Raw genomic sequence first — 20,879 nt, 5'->3', positions numbered from 1 at the left:
CGTTTGTTTCTGTTTCCCTTATCGGGGAGGCGGCTAAGCGCCTTGCGGGGTGTGTAAGGGGTGATTCACGCGCAAACAGACCCTTCAAGGATGCCCGCCCGGTCCCAAAAGCGCCCGTAAAGAAACACAGCATTCCTCCTTTCTCAACGAAAGCAAGATATGATTGCGTATACCACACTGGAGGATTTCGAGTAGTATTAGCGGCACGTCTTGCTGCGTTCGCACTATCCCTCAAAGCTCCACTGCAAGCACTTCGCTGTGTGCGCGGTCACAGCCACAATGCCCAGCTGTTGTGTGCCAGAATGCAAGTCACGCGGGTCGCAAGGAGTACCAGCCACCTCCTACCACTCGTAAGTAAATTTACTTATTCGGTGCATGCAGTAGAGTAGACGCCAAAGTTGAATGTATATGATGCGCATAGTGGCAATTCTTCTGTTATAAATTAACATGTTAGTTACGCTGCGTGTATACTGTGCAACACATATGCAATCATTCATCATCAGGTTTTACCAAAGACGCCGTTCGTCGGACAAAGTGGATAGAAGCAATTTGGCCACCGCATATTCGCCGGGAACCTGCAAGGAAGGCTCATGTTTGTTCGAAGCATTTCTTAGAGGAGCATTTTGATCGCACGTCCGCGTTCAAAGTCCGCCTACGAGAGCATGCAGTTCCTACTCTTTTGGTGAGAACGAATGAACTTTGGAACCAATTTCCCTTATCTTCGAGCAAATTTTTTTATTTATGCTCTTCTATTTCTGGTATATGCTTTTGATACATGTATGTCGCTAGCGTTATAGTGGCAAATAATTTTAAAAAGAATGGACGTACAATAAATGTTATACTGCAAAATAAATAAATAACCAAATAAATAAATAATCAAATTGTCATGCACCAGTTGTATTCATCCATGCTTCCTTTTTTTGACGTCACCAAAAATTATATTCTCATGTTAAAAATTAACAGCACCAATTCATACCTGTTAGTAGTTTGTGCACGAATTGGTGCAATGCAAAAACACTTAAGGTAGCCCATAACTTGCATATGAAAATTTAGATATAAATGTGGTAATTAAAAGCAAAAGTTTTGTAAGTGCCTCTTGCATCATGTATAATGCTTAATTTATGTTGGTATGAAGTGACGCAACACCTGTGCCATTGTTATTTCGTTTATTGTTCTACTTTTTTCATCCAATTTGCAATAGTAATATTGAAAGTCTTCAATCCCCCAGCTACCACATCCAGTACAACAAGGTGATAGAGTACCTGATTCAGCAAGCACCGAATCATCCTTTGATTCCCCTCAGCTCATGCAAGGTGGTGCTGAAGGCTTGCTGCTGCTTGCACAGATAAACATTTTACCTGATCATCATATTATGCTTACAGGTCGAGTTGTGCTTGAAGAATGCACTTGACAATAAAATAATCTGGTCACACTTGGCATATTAGAATTTAATGTGTATTTGTACAATGCAACGCAAGTAAAGCAATATGCAGAAACTGAGGGAATGAATACAGTTATATTGACTCAACCCTTCAGTTTCAATGCCTCGTTTTATCTGTATTGTTTTGAACAGTTTTTCACGAAGGCATTTTTAACTAGCAGTCATATATTACTATCAGATTGCTGCAACTTCTCATGAAGGCCTCCAAGCTAGTCTCTCCACACCTGAATCCCCTGAGCAGGTTGCTGCAACTTCTCATGAAGGCCTCCAAGCTAGCCTCTACACACCTGAATCGCCTGACTTAGCTGCAGGCCTCCACGAGCAGTCCACACTCCAAGAGGTGCACATCTCTTTTCCCCTGTCATTTTTATCCACCTCATTAGCTTACTGCTTTGAATACCTAGCTGAAGAGCAAATCACTGAATAGCATAGGTATTCTTGCTTTCAGGAAGCCATGGATATAGAGCCTGAAAGTGCAGATCCAATCAGTTTACCCGACCCAGCTCCCTCCGACCTAAGTGCCAGTCATTTCAATGTGTCAGCATTTGTACAGGTGAAAATTTATTTCTCTTCTACTCATTAAGCATGCTTGTCCTCTGTTATAGGTAAACTACTGTTGCAGTTGGTGTAAAAGTAAGAATTCCTAACATGTGCTCTTTTTAAAAGCCTCCCATGGATATTGGTGAGAAGAGTGAAGCACAGGCCAGCATCGCGACACCAGGTCCATCCGGCCACGCTGCTGGTATTCAATGGGAGCCGGTCCATGAGCAGGTAAACCACTTCCATGCGACATAAGTGTTGAACATTATACCAAGTTATATCTTCTCTAGTTGAGCCTGTACTAACATAATATTCTCTTTATTTTTGTTGTAATGTCCTGATGGGAAGCAATGCATGTACTAGCCCACCTTAATTTTTGGAAAAACAGTATAGTTAAAATAATTGTTGTTTTACATTGTGACTTTGGCTTGGTTGTAATCACAAAGTAAATGAAGGCAGCACAAATGTGTAACAAACACCTCTTACTTAAATTTAAATAAAGCAAATACTTATTGGAATAAAAATAATTGATCCTATTTCTGAGAAACTCAGTAAATAAAGCATTTTTAAGTGGGTGAATTTGAGGCTGCTGCAATAGAATACCAACGAGCTTACAGAGGTATCTTAAATCTCTAATTGCTTTCTGCCTCTGTTTTACTGCTACTGCCTAATTTAGAAAGACTATATACACGAAATGCAGTGTTAATTTTAAATCCATCATGTCTTTCAGGGTTAACAGAGTTTGAAACCTAATATTCTAATTTAATGTTTACAAAATACTTATCTGCACACTTAATTTGGGGGTACTAACCTGAGGGATGCATGTGTGTGGTTAGGTTTATGACTAGAGCTGTGCATTTATTGGGCAAATGAGAATAATGCTGATATTTACAATGTGATTTATTAGCTTTGAGCATTTTTTAAAATGTACCAGCATGTATAATTGGAATATGTACACACAACTGCCTTGTTCAGTCCCAGACACTTGTGAGTTAGTCAAAATGCTGTTAAGTGTGCAGCAGTTCCTCTTAAGACTGCTGGCTAGGCGAGCCCATGCGAATTTCAGCATTGTGAAAATTACAAATAACTGTTTTTTTATTATGATACTATGATCTACTTCCACAGGAATTACAAAGGCCACAAGACATGCTGGCAACATTTGAAACACCAAGAAGAAGAAAGCAGACAAAGGTAAAAAAGATCAACAAATGCAAGCTATCAGATCAAAGCAATGCACCTGTATACACCAAGGGTAACACAATCAGTCCTAATATTTATTTCAGTAAATAATAAAACAAGACAAGAAAGGGTGTTGAAGTCAAAGTGCAATCAAAGCAATCCATGTAAATCATACATGCTGTGTTTATCAGCATGATATACAAATCAATTAATAACTGCAATGTTAAATGAAATTTGAGCTGTGCTCCAGGTTACAGGAAATGGTTGGCTAGTATCAATGGGGTCTTCATAGAGCTGACCAAAATATACTAGTACGAGGTTGTCCTAAATATGAAACTTAAATACCATAAGTGGCAGTGTCAACAGAAGAAGCAGGAATAAGGAAAAATTATGACTAAATGTCCAAGTTACTTGGCTTTTAGTCACATTGTTATTAGAAGTGGTTCAGCCTTTTACAAGTGACACACCTTACCACCTGACAAATGAGAGTGTTTTGTTCTATGTGGTTTTGCTTTGTAGGTCGACACCCCAGAGAAGGCTTTTCTGCCAGCTCGCACAGTAAGACTTGCCTCGGAGCAGCAGAGATCAAGGAAAGCAATAAAAAAACTTCAGCAGTTTAAGAGGCGCCTTAAAAAACAAAATGCTGAATTGAAATCAGTTTTGAAAACACTAACCAAGGAAAACATTTTGCTCAGAGAGCAAGTTTCAGTGCTTGACACCCTGGGTGCAGCTAATCAGCATCTTTTAAAACGACAGATAGCAAAACAGACAGGACAACACCTGAAAAAGTATTCACCTGAGCTAAGGACTTTTGCTCTTACCTTGAACTTTTACTCTCCTCGAGCATATCAATATGTAAGGCAAGTCTTTGACACATGTCTGCCACATCCTCGAACATTAAGAAAATGGTACGAGAGTGTTGATGGAAAAGCTGGGTTTTCCAAAGAGGCTGTGACTGCATTAAAGATGAAGTGCTTAGACACGTGCAATCGAGGACATCAAGCTGTGTGCAGCCTCATAATTGATGAGATGTCAATTAGACAGCAGGTACAGTGGCAAAGTGGTCACTTTGAAGGCTATGTAGACATGGGCACAGGAACCGAAGGTGACTGCTTGCCACAGGCAAAATCCGCCTTCGTGATAATGGTTGTAGCCATTAATGGCCATTGGAAAGTTCCTCTTGGCTACTTTCTGGTTGACGGGATAGTAGGTGAGCAGCGAGCGAACTTAGTTAGGCAGAGCTTGCTGACAGCTCATGAGGCAGGGGCCATGATTGTTTCAGTTACATGCGATGGTGCGCCTGCTAACATTGCAATGTTTCACGAATTAGGTTGCAATTTCACAAATGTTGAGAACCTTCAAACAACCTTCAAGCACCCAGCAACTAACGAACCGATAGCCGCATTTTTTGATCCCTGCCACATGCTGAAAATGGTGAGAAATGCCTTTGCACACCACAAATATTTTATCAATCAGGAGGGAAAAGTTGTATCATGGGCACACATCGAAGCACTTCATGACTTGCAAGATAAAGAGGGATTACATTTGGCAAATAAGTTGCGAAGGACTCACATTGAGTGGCAAAAACAACCAATGAAGGTTCGCCTGGCAGCGCAGGTGATGAGCCTGTCTGTGGCAACAGCTATCGCTGAATGTAGGGTGATGTGCTTGAGAGGATTTATAAATTCTGAGCCAACTGAGGAATTTTCATTAATTATTAATAACCTCTTCGACATACTTAATTCCCGTAGCATGCATCAGGGAGGGTGGAAGAAACCAGTCAATGAACAGAATGTAAATGATATCAAAACATTGTTTGACAGCACAATTCGATATCTTTCCCTCCTGAAAGAGCCTGCAAGTATGAGACATTTGATAGGAACAGCTCGGAAAACTGGCTTTTTGGGCTTCATAATATGCATGAAGAGTCTGTTAGCCATGTGCGATTTTCTCATTTGTAAAAAGAAGATACTAAAATATATTCCTGGGTATAAAATTAGCCAGGATCATTTGGAATTATTTTTTGGCTTAATTAGAGCACATGGAGGGCACAATGACAACCCGACAGCCCAACAATTTCAAGCAGCATTTAAAAAAGTGATAGTCCAAAATGAACTGTCTGATGCTGTTTCTGGAAATTGTCAAGTGCTGGACCACATTACTATACTGTCATGTAGCTCAACCAGGAGGCATTCAGCAACAGAAGTGCTGAATGCCACTGTTCAGAGAAGGCAGCTCTTGTCTGAAGAGTGTATTGAGCAGAGCCATGTAGTCAGCGAACATGATTACTGTGCATCACTCGAACACATCAGTGATTTCGGTAGTCGTGCTGTTACCTACATTGCTGGCTATGTGGCTCACAAGCTGGGCTCAAAGCTGATGTGTGCCCATGGTACTGGAGCATTGTTTGGCACATCCAGAGCAGCAGACACTGCATTCATTCAAAGGAAAAGCAAGGGGGGGCTTCACTACCCATCTAAAAGTGTCCTCAAAATTTGCAAGAAATCAGAATCTCTTCTTCGATGGGCTGTGCACATGAATAAATTAGCATCAAAATCACTATTGCAGGATCTTGTGCTACAAGTCCTTGAATCACTGCAGCATAAAGAACTGTTTGCAGAACTGCACTCACACATGTTTGATAATTCTCCACTGGAGAATCACTATGTCCATCTTTTAAGAAGTGTCGCAGAGTATTACCTTAATGTGCGCCTATATCATGTTGGTAAGCAGACAACACAAAGTTTCCATAGCAGTCAGGTGCGCCAAATGTTCACGAAATTGACCCAGTTTAAAGGGCAATAGCACTCCATATGAACATGTACTTTGCATGGTAACAATCTTCACAATGTCTTTGCTATATGCTCTTGTAGTCCAGATCAATGTTCCTTATGTGTGACGTTGCAAGTTTTTGCCCTAATGCGTAAATGCTGCTGAGTATACTCAGATGTTCTGTGTTTGACTCTTATTTATCTGCTGCTTCGATGACATTGTCCACAACGTGCCGGTTGAAATGTCTTACGCATCTATGTGATTTTTACAAGCAAATTTGCACACACCCACTTTGTTCTGCTGCATTCTGTGTTTGCCTCTCATTTGAGTGCTCAGTAAATCAATGAATAACTTTTATAACTGGATAAAATGACTACTATCCCATACCTAAATGGGTGAAATGAACGAAAACTGTGTTTTTGGTACCCTTTATGTTCATTACACTGAGATGATCATGTGCCCTTCAATGCTTCTCTCAGAATTAAGCATACACATAAGTCTAACACTTGCGTGTACTCGGAATTGTATTGGTAATTATATTGCACACCCCTTTCTTGAACTCGTTCAACTTACTACCATAGGTGGTCTGAGTAAGTCATCTATTGTCTGAGTAAGTTGGTGGGAGTAATATAAAAAATTTTTCGAGTGTGAGTCTGAGTGAGGTAGGTTCAGAAAAAATAGTCTGAGTCTGATTGAGTACAAAAAGCGCAAGATACATTTTTTAAGTGAGTTCTACTGTTTTTACCAAGCTATCAACTAATCTTCAGCATTACTATCAGCATCACCTGAATTCACGTTTAAACTCATGTATTCTCAAAGGTATTCCAAAGCAGTGTCGTTCATACCCCATTGCACTGTTTATTAAACGTATTCCAAAGCAGCGGCGTTCATGCCCCATTGCACTGTTTATTGATCGGAGGCGCTAATTACAGATGGACATGCCTTTACCTAACCACCTCTCCAATTCTTCTAGGGAAGTTCTTGATAAACATATCTTATGTTGCCATGCTTTCAAGAAAAATTACCGTACTAGTTTGCGAGCACTCACAACTCGTATTCGAAGGTACTATATCAATAGGTGCCAAGAAGAGAACCAATTATGTGAGATATTGATGTTAAAGAGCAGCGACAGCATGGTTGAAAAAGCTCATTCTAGGCTAACTCACGAAACAACTCACTCTAAATCAGATGAGGCTGTTAAGGTGAATTCGAGTGGGTTCAAGAAAAGTTTCGCGAGTGTGATTCCAAGTGAGCCCTAAGCGCAAAATATATTTAATAAGTCAGTTTGAGTGGGCTGCACAAGTTTTGCTGACCTATGTTTCTTACATCTGTATTGTTTAGTATCTGATTTGCATTTGAATGGTACACCTAGACTCTCCCAAAGAAGACTTGAAATACATGCTGGTAATGCTCATAGACAAAAGTTTTTCTGTCTTATTTTTTAGACAAACAACGCGACAGATTTTTTTTTGTTGCTGTAGCCACAAATATTTGCGGTGAAATATTTCTGTTTATATAAAATATTTCGTCATTGAATTGTTCATATACTGCTCCTTGTGTACTTCACAATTTTACCCCATACTTGCTATTGTCCTAAGTGTCATTAAAATGTGTTTTACTCGTTATATTTGAGTTCTCAAATCACTTGGTCAACATCGTCCGAACGGCTTTGTCAGCTTCTGAATGCACAAGCACGCGCATCTAGTGAGGTGCACCTGTTTACCTTGTGCAGGTGAGTGTAGACATTTTAACGAGTTTTGCTATAACACAGACAATATTGTGGAGAGCGAGACAATATTGCGAAGAGGGAGCATCTCAAGCGAAGCAGAACAAGAACTTTATTGCGCAGAAGCATGTGGTAACTGTACAGGAACATGAAAAACAAGATTAGATTACAGTCTAAATAAGGGCCTGTGGACCGCAAATGCATCGTTTGTTGTCATTAGAAGCAACACCGCATAACTGTCACTAACCTGCAAGGCATTCATTGAACGAATTCTTCAGCACAGTCGTTATCTTCTATGATGGATTTTCAGCACAATTTTGACGGACGCTGCAAATTCGGAGTACGTATACGTGCGCTCGTTCCGTGGTTTCTAGTTCAGACACCTGGTTACAACCACCACCGGGGGAAAATCGCGTAGCTAGCAATGCGGCACAAGAAATGGATGCTGTCGAACACCTGCAGTACGCCACGGTTAGGTGCGAGGCCCATGAAAACGCGCACACCGCCACTGGACCGCCTGACCCAGCCTGAACGGTGCCGCACCACACTACATCAATAATAACAAAACGCCGCCATTGTGCCTACTGAATATGGCCGCGCGTGACGTAATATCCGCCACATTTTTTACGCCCTGCGCCGAGTGGGCATGCCCTCTCCTTACCTTTTTTCTTCCTCCGTGGGGTACAGTCATATTTATTCATCCATTCAAGAGTCTTTGTACTTGGCCTCATGGAGGAAGGAAAAAATAAGGAGAGGCCACGGATGTAGGAAAGGGTTCTTTTCTCCGTGCCCTATCCTATCCCAATGCATTGAAAGAAATGTGGCGGAAGTGACGTCAAACTTATGAGGCAAACAAACCGGGATGAGGCAAACAAAACAGCAGACGCTCCTCGGCGTGCTGTCAGCGCTGTGTCGCTTATATAGTCCCGGCGTTAACTTAACCCATATTGTAAGGTTTGCAAGCAGTAAAATGTTGCGAGCACACTTTTTCCGGACTGTTCGTGCGTGGCAGGCCCATGCGCGGCGTGCTGAAATTCTTCATGGAGTGTTTTTGTGCAACGGCACAGAAATCACTAGTACGTCGGAATGAATATCATTCAGCCTCTGCATCATCGTATTCGCACTCACCCGGCAGTGCCTTACGCGTTCTGCTCGCCGCAAGGCCTTTTTTCTCTCTCTCTCTCTCTTAGCCATATTTCATGATCTACGGGCTGATTAACAGTTCTTTGCTCGTGTATAGTGTCAGTGTGGCAATGCACGATTTTGAGAGCTTGCTTCGTAGCTATTCCGTGCAACGCCAGCCTAGTACTTGACGTACTTCACGTCGATAAGAAGGCACAGCTGCATTGTATACGTGATCGTGCACGTTAAGTGTGTATTTCCAGTGCGCACAAAACTAACACGCAGCGAGCGCACACCGTACAATGCATACACACTTTGTCCGGTAACAAGAAAAGTTTATTGCCCTTCTGTATGAACTACACAACTTCTACAAATGCGACACGATGCTTACAACAGTAAAAAATTCCGCCATATCCACGAAGTGAATGATGATGAGTGGGCGAAGCTCCGGAGGTAAACCTGGTAAACCATGAATCCTCTGTACATTTTGCCCACTCGATTTTATTACATCGCTCCCCCTAGCGTACGTCGCCGCACTAAATCGAACGATTGCCTTCAACCAATGACACGCGCCATATGTGACATCATTCCTATTTTATAAGATCTCGCGTCTTTCATCAACTACAAGTACCGCTTTCTAGTTTATAACATCTTGCATCTTTTCATCATCAGCTACAAGTACCACCATCTAGTAAACACTACAAGAACTAAACGAGAGGTGGCTACATACAGGAGACGGTACCGCCATCTAGCGAACACTGCAAGAACTAAACTAGAGGTGGCTACATACAGGAGACCGTACCGCCATCTAGTGAACACTGCAAGAACTAAACTAGAGGTGGCTACATACAGGCTACAGGGGACGCACAGCCCACGCCCTAAGGAGATTCGCCCCTAAAACGAAAGTTCGCGTGTGTTCTCAGTTGACACAATGAATAAGAACCAACGGAGCGTACAGCTGAGAACTCCGCATGTAAATTCCATCAACAGTGAAGCAAACATACGTGAAAAGTGGCACCAGGTACATCCGGCGGTGCACGCGATTCGCACCGAGTATACAGCTGTCTTTTAAAAACACGCAAAAGAAGCAGCCCTCGTGGATTGACTCGCTGGCGGAAGAGAACCGCTTCCAAGGGCGCTGCGGCGGCTCGTCGCCGGAAATCGCGAAGTTTTTATCTGCTTCTCCGCTAGGAGGAAGTGCGGGTGTTTGCGATTTCAACAAAGAAGTGCATCACCGTGAAGTGCATTATGCACCACAATAGATGGATCAAGTGGCACAATGGCTCCATTTTCACAACTGGAGTGGGAAAAGGCTGAGACGAGGGTTCCAAGTAGTACATCAACAGGCGCAGATGGCATTCCAGTTATGCTGATGAAGACATTGGGTCCGAAGTCTAAACAGACTTAGAGAGAGCTAGGCAGTGAGCAGAACAATAATCGATGGGAAGTCCCTGATGGATGGAAACTTAGCAGGATGAGCATGATCTATAAAGGAAAGGGGGACAACGATGACATAAACAACTACCGTCCTATAACAGTGACATCAGTGGTTTACAGGCTGGCGATGCAGATTACAAAGGAAAGAGTGCAGGCATGGATAGAGGATGAGGGGGTGCTGGGGGAACTGCAGAATGGGTTTCGGAAACACAGGAGGTTGGAAGACAATCTGTTCTCACTGACGCAGTGCATCGAAATAGCAGAAAAGGAACTCAGGCCCCTGTGGCTAGCATTCTTGGATATCAAGGGAGCATACGATAGCGTGGTTCAAGAGGACTTGTGGGGAATACTAGACACACTGGGTGTGGAAGATGGAGTCACTAATCTTTTAAAGGAAATCTATAAAAGTAACAAGGTAGTTATAAAGTGGGAAAAACAGGTATCCAAGCCCACAGAGGTGAAACGGGGGCTTAGGCAGGGGTGTCCACTGTCACCCTTGTTCTTCATGATGTACCTACAAGGATTAGAGGCCAAATTAGAGGGAAGATGACTTGGCTTCAACCTCTCTTTAGTCAAACAAAAAAAACTCATTGATCAGGCCCTACCAGCATTGACGTACGCAGATGATATAGTGCTAATGGCCGACAACAAGGAAGATTTGCAGAGATTGATGGACATCTGCGGTAATGAAGGAGATGGGTTAGATTTTAGATTCAGTAAGGAAAAATTAGCAGTCATGATTTTTAATGATAACGGAGGTAGTGAGCTTAGAATACAGGAGGTCACGCTAGAGATAACAGATAAATACAAATATCTGGGCGTATGGATAAGCAATGGGGCCGAGTACCTAAGGGAACACGAAATATACGTGACTACTAAAGGTAACAGGAATGCAGCGGTAATGAAAAACAGGGCACTTTGGAATTACGATAGGTATGATGTTGTGAGAGGAATATGGAAAGGGGTCATGGTTCCTGGGCTGACGTTCGGCAATGCGGTCTTGTGCATGAGATCAGAAGTTCTTCAAATAGTGGTTTTGGGACGTTAAACCCCACACATCAATCAATCAGATCAGAAGTTCAAGCAAGATTAGAAATTAAGCAACGTGGAATAGGTAGGCTTGCTTTAGGAGCTCACGGGAATACACCAAATCAGGGAGTACAAGGTGATATGGGACGGACATCATTTGAGGGCAGGGAATCTAGCAGCAAGATAAAATTTGAGAAGCGATTGAGAGAAATGGGGGAGGAGCGTTGGGCTAGGAAGTTTTTCAGCTACTTGTACATGAAAAATGCCGATACAAAATGAAGGAAGCGAACGAGGAAATTGACTGGTAAATACTTAGAAAACAGCAGGTGGCCAAACCAAAAAAAAAAAACCTATCGGTTAAGAAGAAAGTGAAGGAAACGGAGACTGACCTGTGGAGAATTGAAATGATTAAGAAGTCCGCACTAGAGATATATCGAACATTTAAGTAGGAAATTGCCAAGGAAAGGATCTATGATAATACTCGGGGTAGTTCTCTACTGTTTGAGTTCTCACTGCAAAGTACGAATCCTCAACCTCACTATTTAAAGGGAAAAAAAAAGATAAATCTAATGGTTAGTTCACCGAGTATTACGACTAGGTGGCGCTAGCCGCCGCCTGATCCGCCGCCTCCTAGGCTTGCTTTAGGAGCTCACGGGAATACACCAAATCAGGGAGTACAAGGTGATATGGGATGGACATCATTTGAGGGCAGGGAAGCTAGCAGCAAGATAAAATTTGAGAAGCGATTGAGAGAAATGGGGGAAGAGCGTTGGGCTAGGAAGGTTTTCAGCTACTTGTACATGAAGAATGTCGATACAAAATGGAGGAAGCGAACCAGGAAGTTGACTGGTAAATACTTAGAAAACAGCAGGTGGCCAAACCAAAAAGAACTATCGGTTAAGAAAAAAGTGAAGGAAACGGAGACTGACATGTGGAGAATGGGCATGATTAAGAAGTCCGCACTAGAGATCTATCGAACTTTTAAGCAGGAAATTGCCAAGGAAAGGATCTATGATAATACTCGGGGTAGTTCTCTACTGTTTGAGGCCAGGACGGGAGTACTGCGAACCAAGACATATCGGGCCAAATACGAAGGGGTCGACACAGTATGCAGTGCGTGTGGAGAGGAAGAAGAAACTGCCGAACACTTGATAATGTTCTGTAAAGGGCTTCACCCTATAGTTCAGGATGATGGCACAAAGTTTTTCAAAGCACTGGGATTTAGGGACAGCGAGGGCAAAATAGACTTTAAGCGGGTAGACTTAACTAGAAGGAGGTTATCTGATTGGTGGCTAAAGTCAAGGCACGAGTGAAAATTAAACCCTTCACTGCGAAGTACGAATCCTCAACTTCATTATTTAAAGAAAAAAAAAGATAAATGTAATGATTAGTTCACTAAGTATTACGGCTAGGTGGCGTTAGCCGCCGCCCGATCTAAAGGGTACAGCCACATCCATCCATCCATCTAAAGGGTACAGCCAAACTCATTCATCCATCTATGCTGCGGCTTCACGATTATGACGTCATGCCTCTTCTATATTTTTTTCTTTCTCCATGCTTGGCCTTTAAAATTGGCAATTTTGACGTTTGCTACTAATTTCAAAGGATGCCTTGTATTGAAAAAGTTGCATGCTGAATGACGGCGTCACTTATGTAGGGTTAATTATAATTACGTTTACGTCTTTTTAAAACTTTTTACGTTCTTTTTGTTGCCTATAAGCTTCAAAAGCGTAAAAACTTATTTCAAGACATTCCTACTTCCATAGTTCCGACGACAGCCGCTTTTTAAGTGACCGCCGATAATCCGTCAGGCAAAGAAAATCTAAGAGGCTATGTTTATGGTGGGTACCACGGAGGAAGGGTGGCTACTATGGTTCAGAGCCTCCTAGACACGGAGGAAGGAAAGGTTCCGTGCTCCTAGATTTCTCTTTCGTGCCGGATTATCGGCGGTCACTTGGAAAGCGGCCGTCATCGAAACGGCGGTAGTGGCGCTGCTTAAGTAGTGTTGTTTTCAAATAAGCTTTTACGTTTTTACAGCTTATATGCAACAAAAATAACGTAAAAACTTTTATAAAAGCGTTACGTAAGTGACGCCGCAATAGATGAGAGGCGTTTTGTGCTCATTTAGCAGGCAACACCGTCAATACAAGGCATAGCCCATAAAGTTTCATACAATCATTTTTGTATGAAACTTTATGGCAAACCCTCTAAAACTAGCAAACGCTAGAATTGTTAATCTCAAAGGCCGAGTACAAAGACCCTTAACTTTACGTAGGTAGCGCTGCCATAAATGTCAGGCGTTTTGCTATAGTGTACTATAATATGTATTCTTGTACACTATAGCATATTCTAGTACACTGTAGTTTTGCGTTCAATCGGCAGGCAAGAAAAATATACGAGGCTATGGTCTGTGTGATGATGATGATCAGTGCTGCCAATTGTTAGTCGGCAGGACGACAGCTTTAAAGTAGCTAAAAAATCTAGCAAAAAGCAAAAAAAAAGTAGCTGAATTGTTTTTTCAAGAATATTTAGGCATATTCAAGAAGTGCAACAAATTTACTGGCAGTTGTGTTATCTTACAGGTTAAACAGAATTATCAATTAAGTGACGTTTTCTTGCATGCAAACGAAAAGAGAAGCGTTTCTGGTTTGATTTCAATAATTTAGGGCAGGTGTGACAGAGAGGAAGAGGAAAGTCATGGAGGTTAACCAAGCTGTAACCAGTTTGCCACCTCTACCGGGAAGAAGAAGAAGAAAAGGAAAAAAGGAAGACAAAAGCCAGAAGGAAGCAGTTTGTGAATTTCTTAGATACAGAATAGGTTAGCTTGTTAGATTTCTTACCAATGAAAGTCTAGTTCTTTGAAATTATAATTTATTTATTCATTTCAATTATTCGTTATTGACATACCTTATTCATAGGTAACCTCATGATTGTCCAATTTTAAGTTCCCTAGATGTCTGTATAATAATTTTTTTCATCAAATTTGAAATTTTTTTTCCATTACATTATAACCGCCGGTTTAATGGCCGCATGCAAGCATGAATCTAGGCAAATCCATGTCATACTCATAATTCCCTTGGTCGCTGAACGATTGCAGCACCAGAGTCCCCTCTAGCTAATATTAGAAATCTCTATGCACCCATCCACCCACTTCGCACTCACTAACCATACATTAGAGTTATTCATGATTCAATAACTCTGCCCATCCATGTATCTGTCCGCCCCTCCACTTATCTTTTGTCTGTATATCTATCAAGCTAGGTATATATAGCTCTAGCTAGCTAGCCACCTACGTCTGGGTGCTGTTGTGATCACCCCTTAACTTGGAATAATCCAAAATTAGAATGGGAGGGTAAGATCGTTTGGCAAATATGACTTCCTGGTCATGACATGACTAATGTTACAATCTCATTGCATACGTTGTCAAACATTTTCCACAAGATGTGTGACACATACCAGCGGGCGAGTATATGCCACAGGTGATTGACTCTTTATTCCGTACTACTGCAGAAGTGAATCAAGTGCACAGTTTGAGTTTTAGGGTCAGTGTAGCCATGTAGAGAAATGGCACGAACACGCAAACTTTAACGTGTAAGCATTAAGAAAAAGCTGACATAAGCAGCACTGACCTGACGAATTGAAAGTATAAATGTCAGCGCCCCAGCTGAAATCAAACCCCAGCATTCTGCGTTGCAATCGAGTATCCACGCCTGGTTTTGGAACTGCTTTTTAAATATAGACCCTAATGTTCGTGAAACATCAATTGTGGTAGCGATTGGCTACCCAATTTTATAAACATCACATACATACTCCTACGGTACAGTCATCACATCGGGTTAATGTCAATTGTAGTTACGTGCCATCCACTGAAGCTGGCTGGTGCAGTAATGTCCAGGGCTACCATTCTCGCGAGTACCAGCACTTCGTATCAGCTTACCTCAACAGGTGTTGCTAATATTCATGTTGCTGCTGCAGCTCCAAGCATGCTGAGTCTGCAGTGAACATGTATGCTAAAGAACAGACATATGACATGAGTGCTTGCGGATTGAAGAACTGTAATGCTAAGAAAATAAGCTTTAGGCATGCACTGCACAACTGCTCAGCTATGAGCACAATGCTTCTCACGTAGACATGCCGAGCACTCTCTTGCGAGCTAACAGTCCCGAAATCAACTGGTTGGGCATGGTGTGAACCTGTGCAAATGCTGGATGAATAAAGGTTGCATATATTACATACTCTTATCGTGTTATTTACTTTTTCAGTATACTTGTGTTAGGAAGCTGAAGCTTGTTTTGTCGCCGCTACTTTTAGAGTCTTCAGCTTGAAATGCCTAATACCTTGAACTGTTGCTGTGGATAAGACATGTTCACGAGAGTTTCGACTTCCCCATCGATTTCCTACGTTTTTTCTCATGACAGTAGTGCACAGAATTTCACTTTATAGAGGCAGAAACTATAGCTATGATAAGTTAATATAGGGGAGATGCGATTTGGCAAAAAATTTACTTTGATCGCAGTCTAGGGCAACAAAATTTTTGTTGTGTATATAAGCTTTTGTGCTGATTTCAGATATGTAGGTAGTTTTACAGTAAGTTGCACAGTTTTTATTTACGCCATGACAATGGGTAAGTATAGTTCGTTCTAGACAAACTTTTTATGCCACTAAACTTTCATGTTTTTGAGCCATTAGTGGTTCTTGTTGCTTCACATTAACTGTAGAATGCAATTAACTATCAAGAAAGTGCATATAAAAATTATGATGGTCAAGAAAAGTTGTAATGCAGAAATTCTTAGAATACTCAGCCCATACTAATTGCTTACTTTAGGTTTGCAATAATTACACAAACAATACCAAGTTTTAAAGCAGATATTTGCACCTTTCGCATGTTAAGGATTATGTGGGCAACATTTCACCCGACCGGGCTATCAGAAGTTCAAAAACAAGATGGCCAAACTCAAGAAGTTGCAAAAAAAGGGGGGGATCTTAAGAAAAATGCATTTTAAAGGTACAAGTCAAAAGTCATCTATGCAGCAGAGGTACGCTTTTTTTTTTAATTACTTCTCCCATGATAAAAGCTTGGCAATCATGGTTATTTTGAGCATGTGGCTTTAGTGAACCCCCTATATGAAATGCAATGGCAAGCAGCCAGGTGACAACTTCCAGGGAACTCTATGCAATGATCACTTTTTAGTTTTTAGTAGCCACCTTGTGACCTTCAAAAGCTACTTTAACCTACCTCGATGTTAATAACAATCTTCAATTTATTTGTCATGGAAGTAGAGAAACTAAACTAGTGAAAGCAAATAAAAATGAAAAATATGTAATTACAAAAAAACTTGTTTCTCATTTCCCCTTAATTAAACAAAAGAAGGTGCACATAAACAAATCTGGGATGTTTCTATGCTATATATAAAAACAAACACTAGCACAACGAACACAACCTTGCTCACCACAACAACTATAAATTACTTGGTAAAGCTGTGCTGCAAGAATTGCTCATAACCTTTACTATTCATTTATCAATGTGAAGGAGCCCATTGAACACATGTGCATATCACTATTGGGCACACACTTATGAGCTTTGGTGCATCAACTTGTAATTTTTCTAATTTTCTGTGATGTAAGCATACTTAATCAAGACAAAACAGTCCTGAGCATAAGTTGTTTACTGTCTCATAAGACACAACTGAATATCGGAAAGCCTGTTAATGCCCCTCACTGTGGTGGTGTTTATTTTGTAATGCAATTAATGATTTCTGATGACTCACATGTCAATCTATGATACATTTATGAGTCATACAGTAATGGGCAAATTTAGATTGATTTTGGCTTCCAGGGGTTAAGGCAAATGCCAATGTAGCCTCTCAGAAGACAAGACTGCTTGTCGAGACATTTGCTCCAAAACTTTGTTTTCACAAATTTTTCGTATTTTTGAGCTTCCACCTTTCCCTAAACCTGAAATATAAATTTAAGCACACGTGTGTCTTTGCGTTTCGCCGACATCGAAACGTGACCACTGTGGCTGTGATCGAACTTGCGTCGTGGAGCTCAGCAGTGCGATCTTATGCAAATAATTCACAGAGGCAGCGTTTCAATTTGTTTTAATAAATTACAATGCTGCCAACAAACAAAATATAACTAATTTATACCGATAAATAGTAGACATTTTCTTTTTAACCTTATTTCTCTTCCTTTTCAACTTTCACGCAAGCTACTAAAGCAATATGGTTTAGTTCTCTTAGCAGATGACACTGTCTTCGACTGCCAGTGGGCGGCGCTTCGGTGATGTGGCAGCCAGCTCGCACCTGGTGAATTGGACCTGTATTTTGTTGTTCAGGGTATTTGAAATATGCACTGTGTCGCTAATGGGACACTGTAAGAGTGCCACCCCCCACCCTCCTTGCTCCGGAAGCCAAGGGCAAACATGGTTAAAAGAGAATGCATGCACCTGCCTTCCTGCCCCCCTCGATGAACTCCCTTGTTGAGGGTGCCTATGAGCATATGAGCAAAATCTATGGTGTCATGACATTTATTGCACGTTGTGGGAACACACAACTCCGGATAAATCCTGTTAATTAACAGCAGGTACGGATAGGTTCTTGTTTGTAATCGCCTGAGTTTAATGGCCTGAGCTCTGTTAAGTTTATTGTGGCGAGAGGGGAAGACTCTGCGTCCTAGAGAGAAATGTTTCGTTATCTCGTTGTACGAAAGGAGGTGATCCTTGCATGCTGAATCTTGCCTTGTGGCTGCATGGTTGACAAGTCCTCATGCAGCATTGTGGACAGATTCGTTGACGTTCGCTGGAACACCATTGATTTCTCTCAAGTGAGCAGGAAACCAAATAATAGTGTGTGGCTTGATTACTTTTCCCTTGAGCATTGCCAGAGCCTGTCTAGAGATAACTCCTTTGGCAAATGCTCGCACGGCTGCCCTAGAGTCGCTGTGGATCCTCAATCTATTTGAATCCAAAAGTGACAATGCAATGGCTACTTGATCGGCAATTGCCGACTTTGTGGTGTAGATGGAAGCCAAGTTGACTAGTTAACCTTTACCGTTCACAAGTACTATTGTGAAAGCTCGTTTATTGGACGCTCTGACTAGCAAAATATTACTCACCCAGACTCAGAGCTCGAGCTGAGCCTGAGCGAGTTTGCCAACCTGTGCACGTAATACACCTTTCTTTGTGAATCTCGCTTCCGCACAGCCTAAGCGATTTGCACACGCATTACCGTATATACTCGTGTAAGGGCCGCACTTTTTTTTCGAAAATTTTGCTAGGTGCGGCCCTTACACGAATCAGGCCGATTTAGTACAGGCAGTACAGGCCAAAGGTCTGTACTGTTTATGCAACAGTAGCAGAGTGCAAGAGTCACAAATGACATGCCAGAAATGTTTTTATTCGGATTCCATTTCGCTGTCCTCGTTCTCGGAGGAGCTCGCCTCGGCGTCCGCGTCTTCCCAGAGACGGTCATCTTCGGTGCCGTTCATGGAGTTCGAAATTCCCGTTACCTTGAAGCTTTTAGCAACTACTTCTACTGACATGGCACGCCACGCATTCAAAATCCATTCACACACCTGTTGGAGCGACGCCCGCTTCAGCCGTCCTGTAGGGGTCTTCTCGTGGACGCCTCCAGCCATCCATTCAGAGTAACATCGGCGAAATTCCACTTTGAATGGTCTGTTGACGCATACGTCGAGCGGCTGCAGCACACTCGTCAGGCCACCGGGAATGACGGCCAAGTCCGTACGAGTTGCGGCAACTCGGTTCTTGACGCGGTCGGTCAAGTGGCCCCTAAAGCTGTCCAAAACAAGGAGGGCTTTCCGTTGTAACAGCCCTCCAGGTCTGTTTGCCCAGACGGTCTTAATCCAGTCAACGACCAGTTCCTCGGACATCCAGCCCTTCTCTTGCGCACGTACGACGATTCCCTGAGGGAACTTCTCTTTTGGGAGAGTCTTCCTTTTAAATACGACGTACGGCGGAAGCCTCCTGCCGTCTGCCGTGATGCACAACATCACAGTGCACCTTTGGCGTTCTGCACCAGTCGTGCGCACAGACACACTTTTCGCACCTTTTAAATCCACTGTGGTGCTTTCCGGTGCATCGAACCACACAGGTGTCTGGTCCGCATTCCCAATTTGGGACAGGTCGTATTCATGCTCCCTCCTGAGAGCATTCACGAAGCGATGAAACTTAATGACGTGGTCTTCGTACTCGCGCGGCAGTTTTTGGCAAATCGTCGTTCGGCGCCGAATAGAAAGCTGGTTACGGTTCATAAACCGCGTAGCCCAGCCCCGACTTGCCTTGAATTGTGCCGGGGGTATTTCCATGTGGCGAGCGATGCTGAGGGCTTTGACGCGTATCATGTCAGTCGATACGGCGTAGCCGTCCCTTCGTGTGTCGACGACGTAGTTGACGAGCTCGCTTTCGAGTTGCGGGTACTTGCACTTTTTCCCGCGAAACGCCTTTCGGCTCCTGTTAGTAGCGGCGAGGGCATCTTTCTGATTCATCCAGTAACGCACGCGCTTCTCATCGACGTCGTACTTTCGTCCAGCTTCCCGCTTCCCGTGCTCCTCGGCATAGTCAATCACTTGCAGCTTAAATGCTGCAGTGAATGATCTCAGATGCCGGCCCATCGTCCGTCACGTGCGCTGGCTTCTGCAGGGTTCACTACAACCAACAAAGTGACACCGACGACACCGATCTGAAGTCGCGCTGCCAACGTATCGACACGATGCTAGGAACGATGCCAACAAAGAGGCCGCACAAGGCAAATATGGCGGCGCGCTGTCAACAGCGTGGTCGGCGCGTCGGCGGAAGTAGAATAAAAGCGGAAAAGCGTGCAGCGCCATCTGGCTGTAAATGAACTAACTACACTTTTCTGGCGGGACATTTTGAACTTTTGTTTTTTTTTTTTTCGAAATATCCGCTTTCAAAGTTGGGGTGCGGCCCTTACACGAGGGCGGCCCTTACACGAGTATATACGGTACAAAACACCACGCTTAGGTTGCCGTGGCAGACGACACTGCCACTGGTCACTGGTCAGAGTAGTTGAGACATGCTTTGTTTCGTTCTCCCCTACTGCACCGAGAAAGGAAAGGTAGGCCACAGACATTTCAAAGTTACTGATTTAGGCAAACACACGTGCCGTACATTGGCATTATAGATGTGTCAACGCACATTGTAATCTTGATCGTTTGATTGCTAGGCCTTGTAGGCACGCTGTGAATTTCTGTAGGTGGGATAGGTGTGCATGGGATTAATGATGCACTATGGGCCATTCTAAGAGCCTTGCAGAGCTCTATGCTTAATGAAAACCTAAGATGACGCCGCCAACTCTATAGGAATACGGGAAGTCGTAAGTGCTTGGTAGCCACGTTAAGGGGCACAAAGTGTGTGGCATGAAACTTGTCACCTATTGACGTAGGTGGCAGTGTGAAGGCATGGTGATGAAACACAGGGGCAGATATGACGTCAAGTCAATGTAACAAGCATGTTTTGCCCACCACGCGGCTGCAGCTGAAAGTCCAGTCGCGATGTTGTTTATAGGCATGTGCCTTCCCTCCCACCACCGTTAGTGGTAGAGGAGAGAGCAAGTTGCACAGCACCCTTTCTCTAGAAAATTGTTAAGAGTT

General features: G+C 42.8%; 1 protein-coding gene across 2 annotated transcripts; it reads left to right on the top strand.

Annotated features, from left to right (window-relative positions):
- The first annotated feature begins 524 nt into the window (after nucleotides 1–524).
- Nucleotides 525–4,273, top strand: LOC142774742 (uncharacterized). 2 transcript variants are annotated; one of them, XM_075875736.1, is made up of 6 exons: nucleotides 525–682; nucleotides 1,229–1,781; nucleotides 1,890–1,994; nucleotides 2,108–2,212; nucleotides 3,107–3,172; nucleotides 3,680–4,273. In XM_075875736.1, exons 3-6 carry the CDS (start codon nucleotides 1,975–1,977, stop codon nucleotides 3,720–3,722), a joined length of 234 nt encoding a protein of 77 aa, XP_075731851.1. In that variant the 5' UTR covers nucleotides 525–682; nucleotides 1,229–1,781; nucleotides 1,890–1,974; the 3' UTR covers nucleotides 3,723–4,273. The 2 variants fall into 2 exon arrangements, with proteins under 2 accessions (XP_075731851.1, XP_075731850.1); XM_075875735.1 differs by lacking the exon at nucleotides 3,680–4,273 and having other exon boundaries at nucleotides 1,229–1,994; nucleotides 3,107–3,663.
- Nucleotides 4,274–20,879: the final 16,606 nt, after the last annotated feature.

Source organism: Rhipicephalus microplus, chromosome 10, assembly GCF_043290135.1.
Source record: "Rhipicephalus microplus isolate Deutch F79 chromosome 10, USDA_Rmic, whole genome shotgun sequence".
Classification (NCBI taxonomy): Eukaryota; Metazoa; Arthropoda; class Arachnida; order Ixodida; family Ixodidae; genus Rhipicephalus; species Rhipicephalus microplus.
Note: the sequence above shows the minus strand (reverse complement) of the source record. Positions and strands in the feature narration are given on the sequence as shown.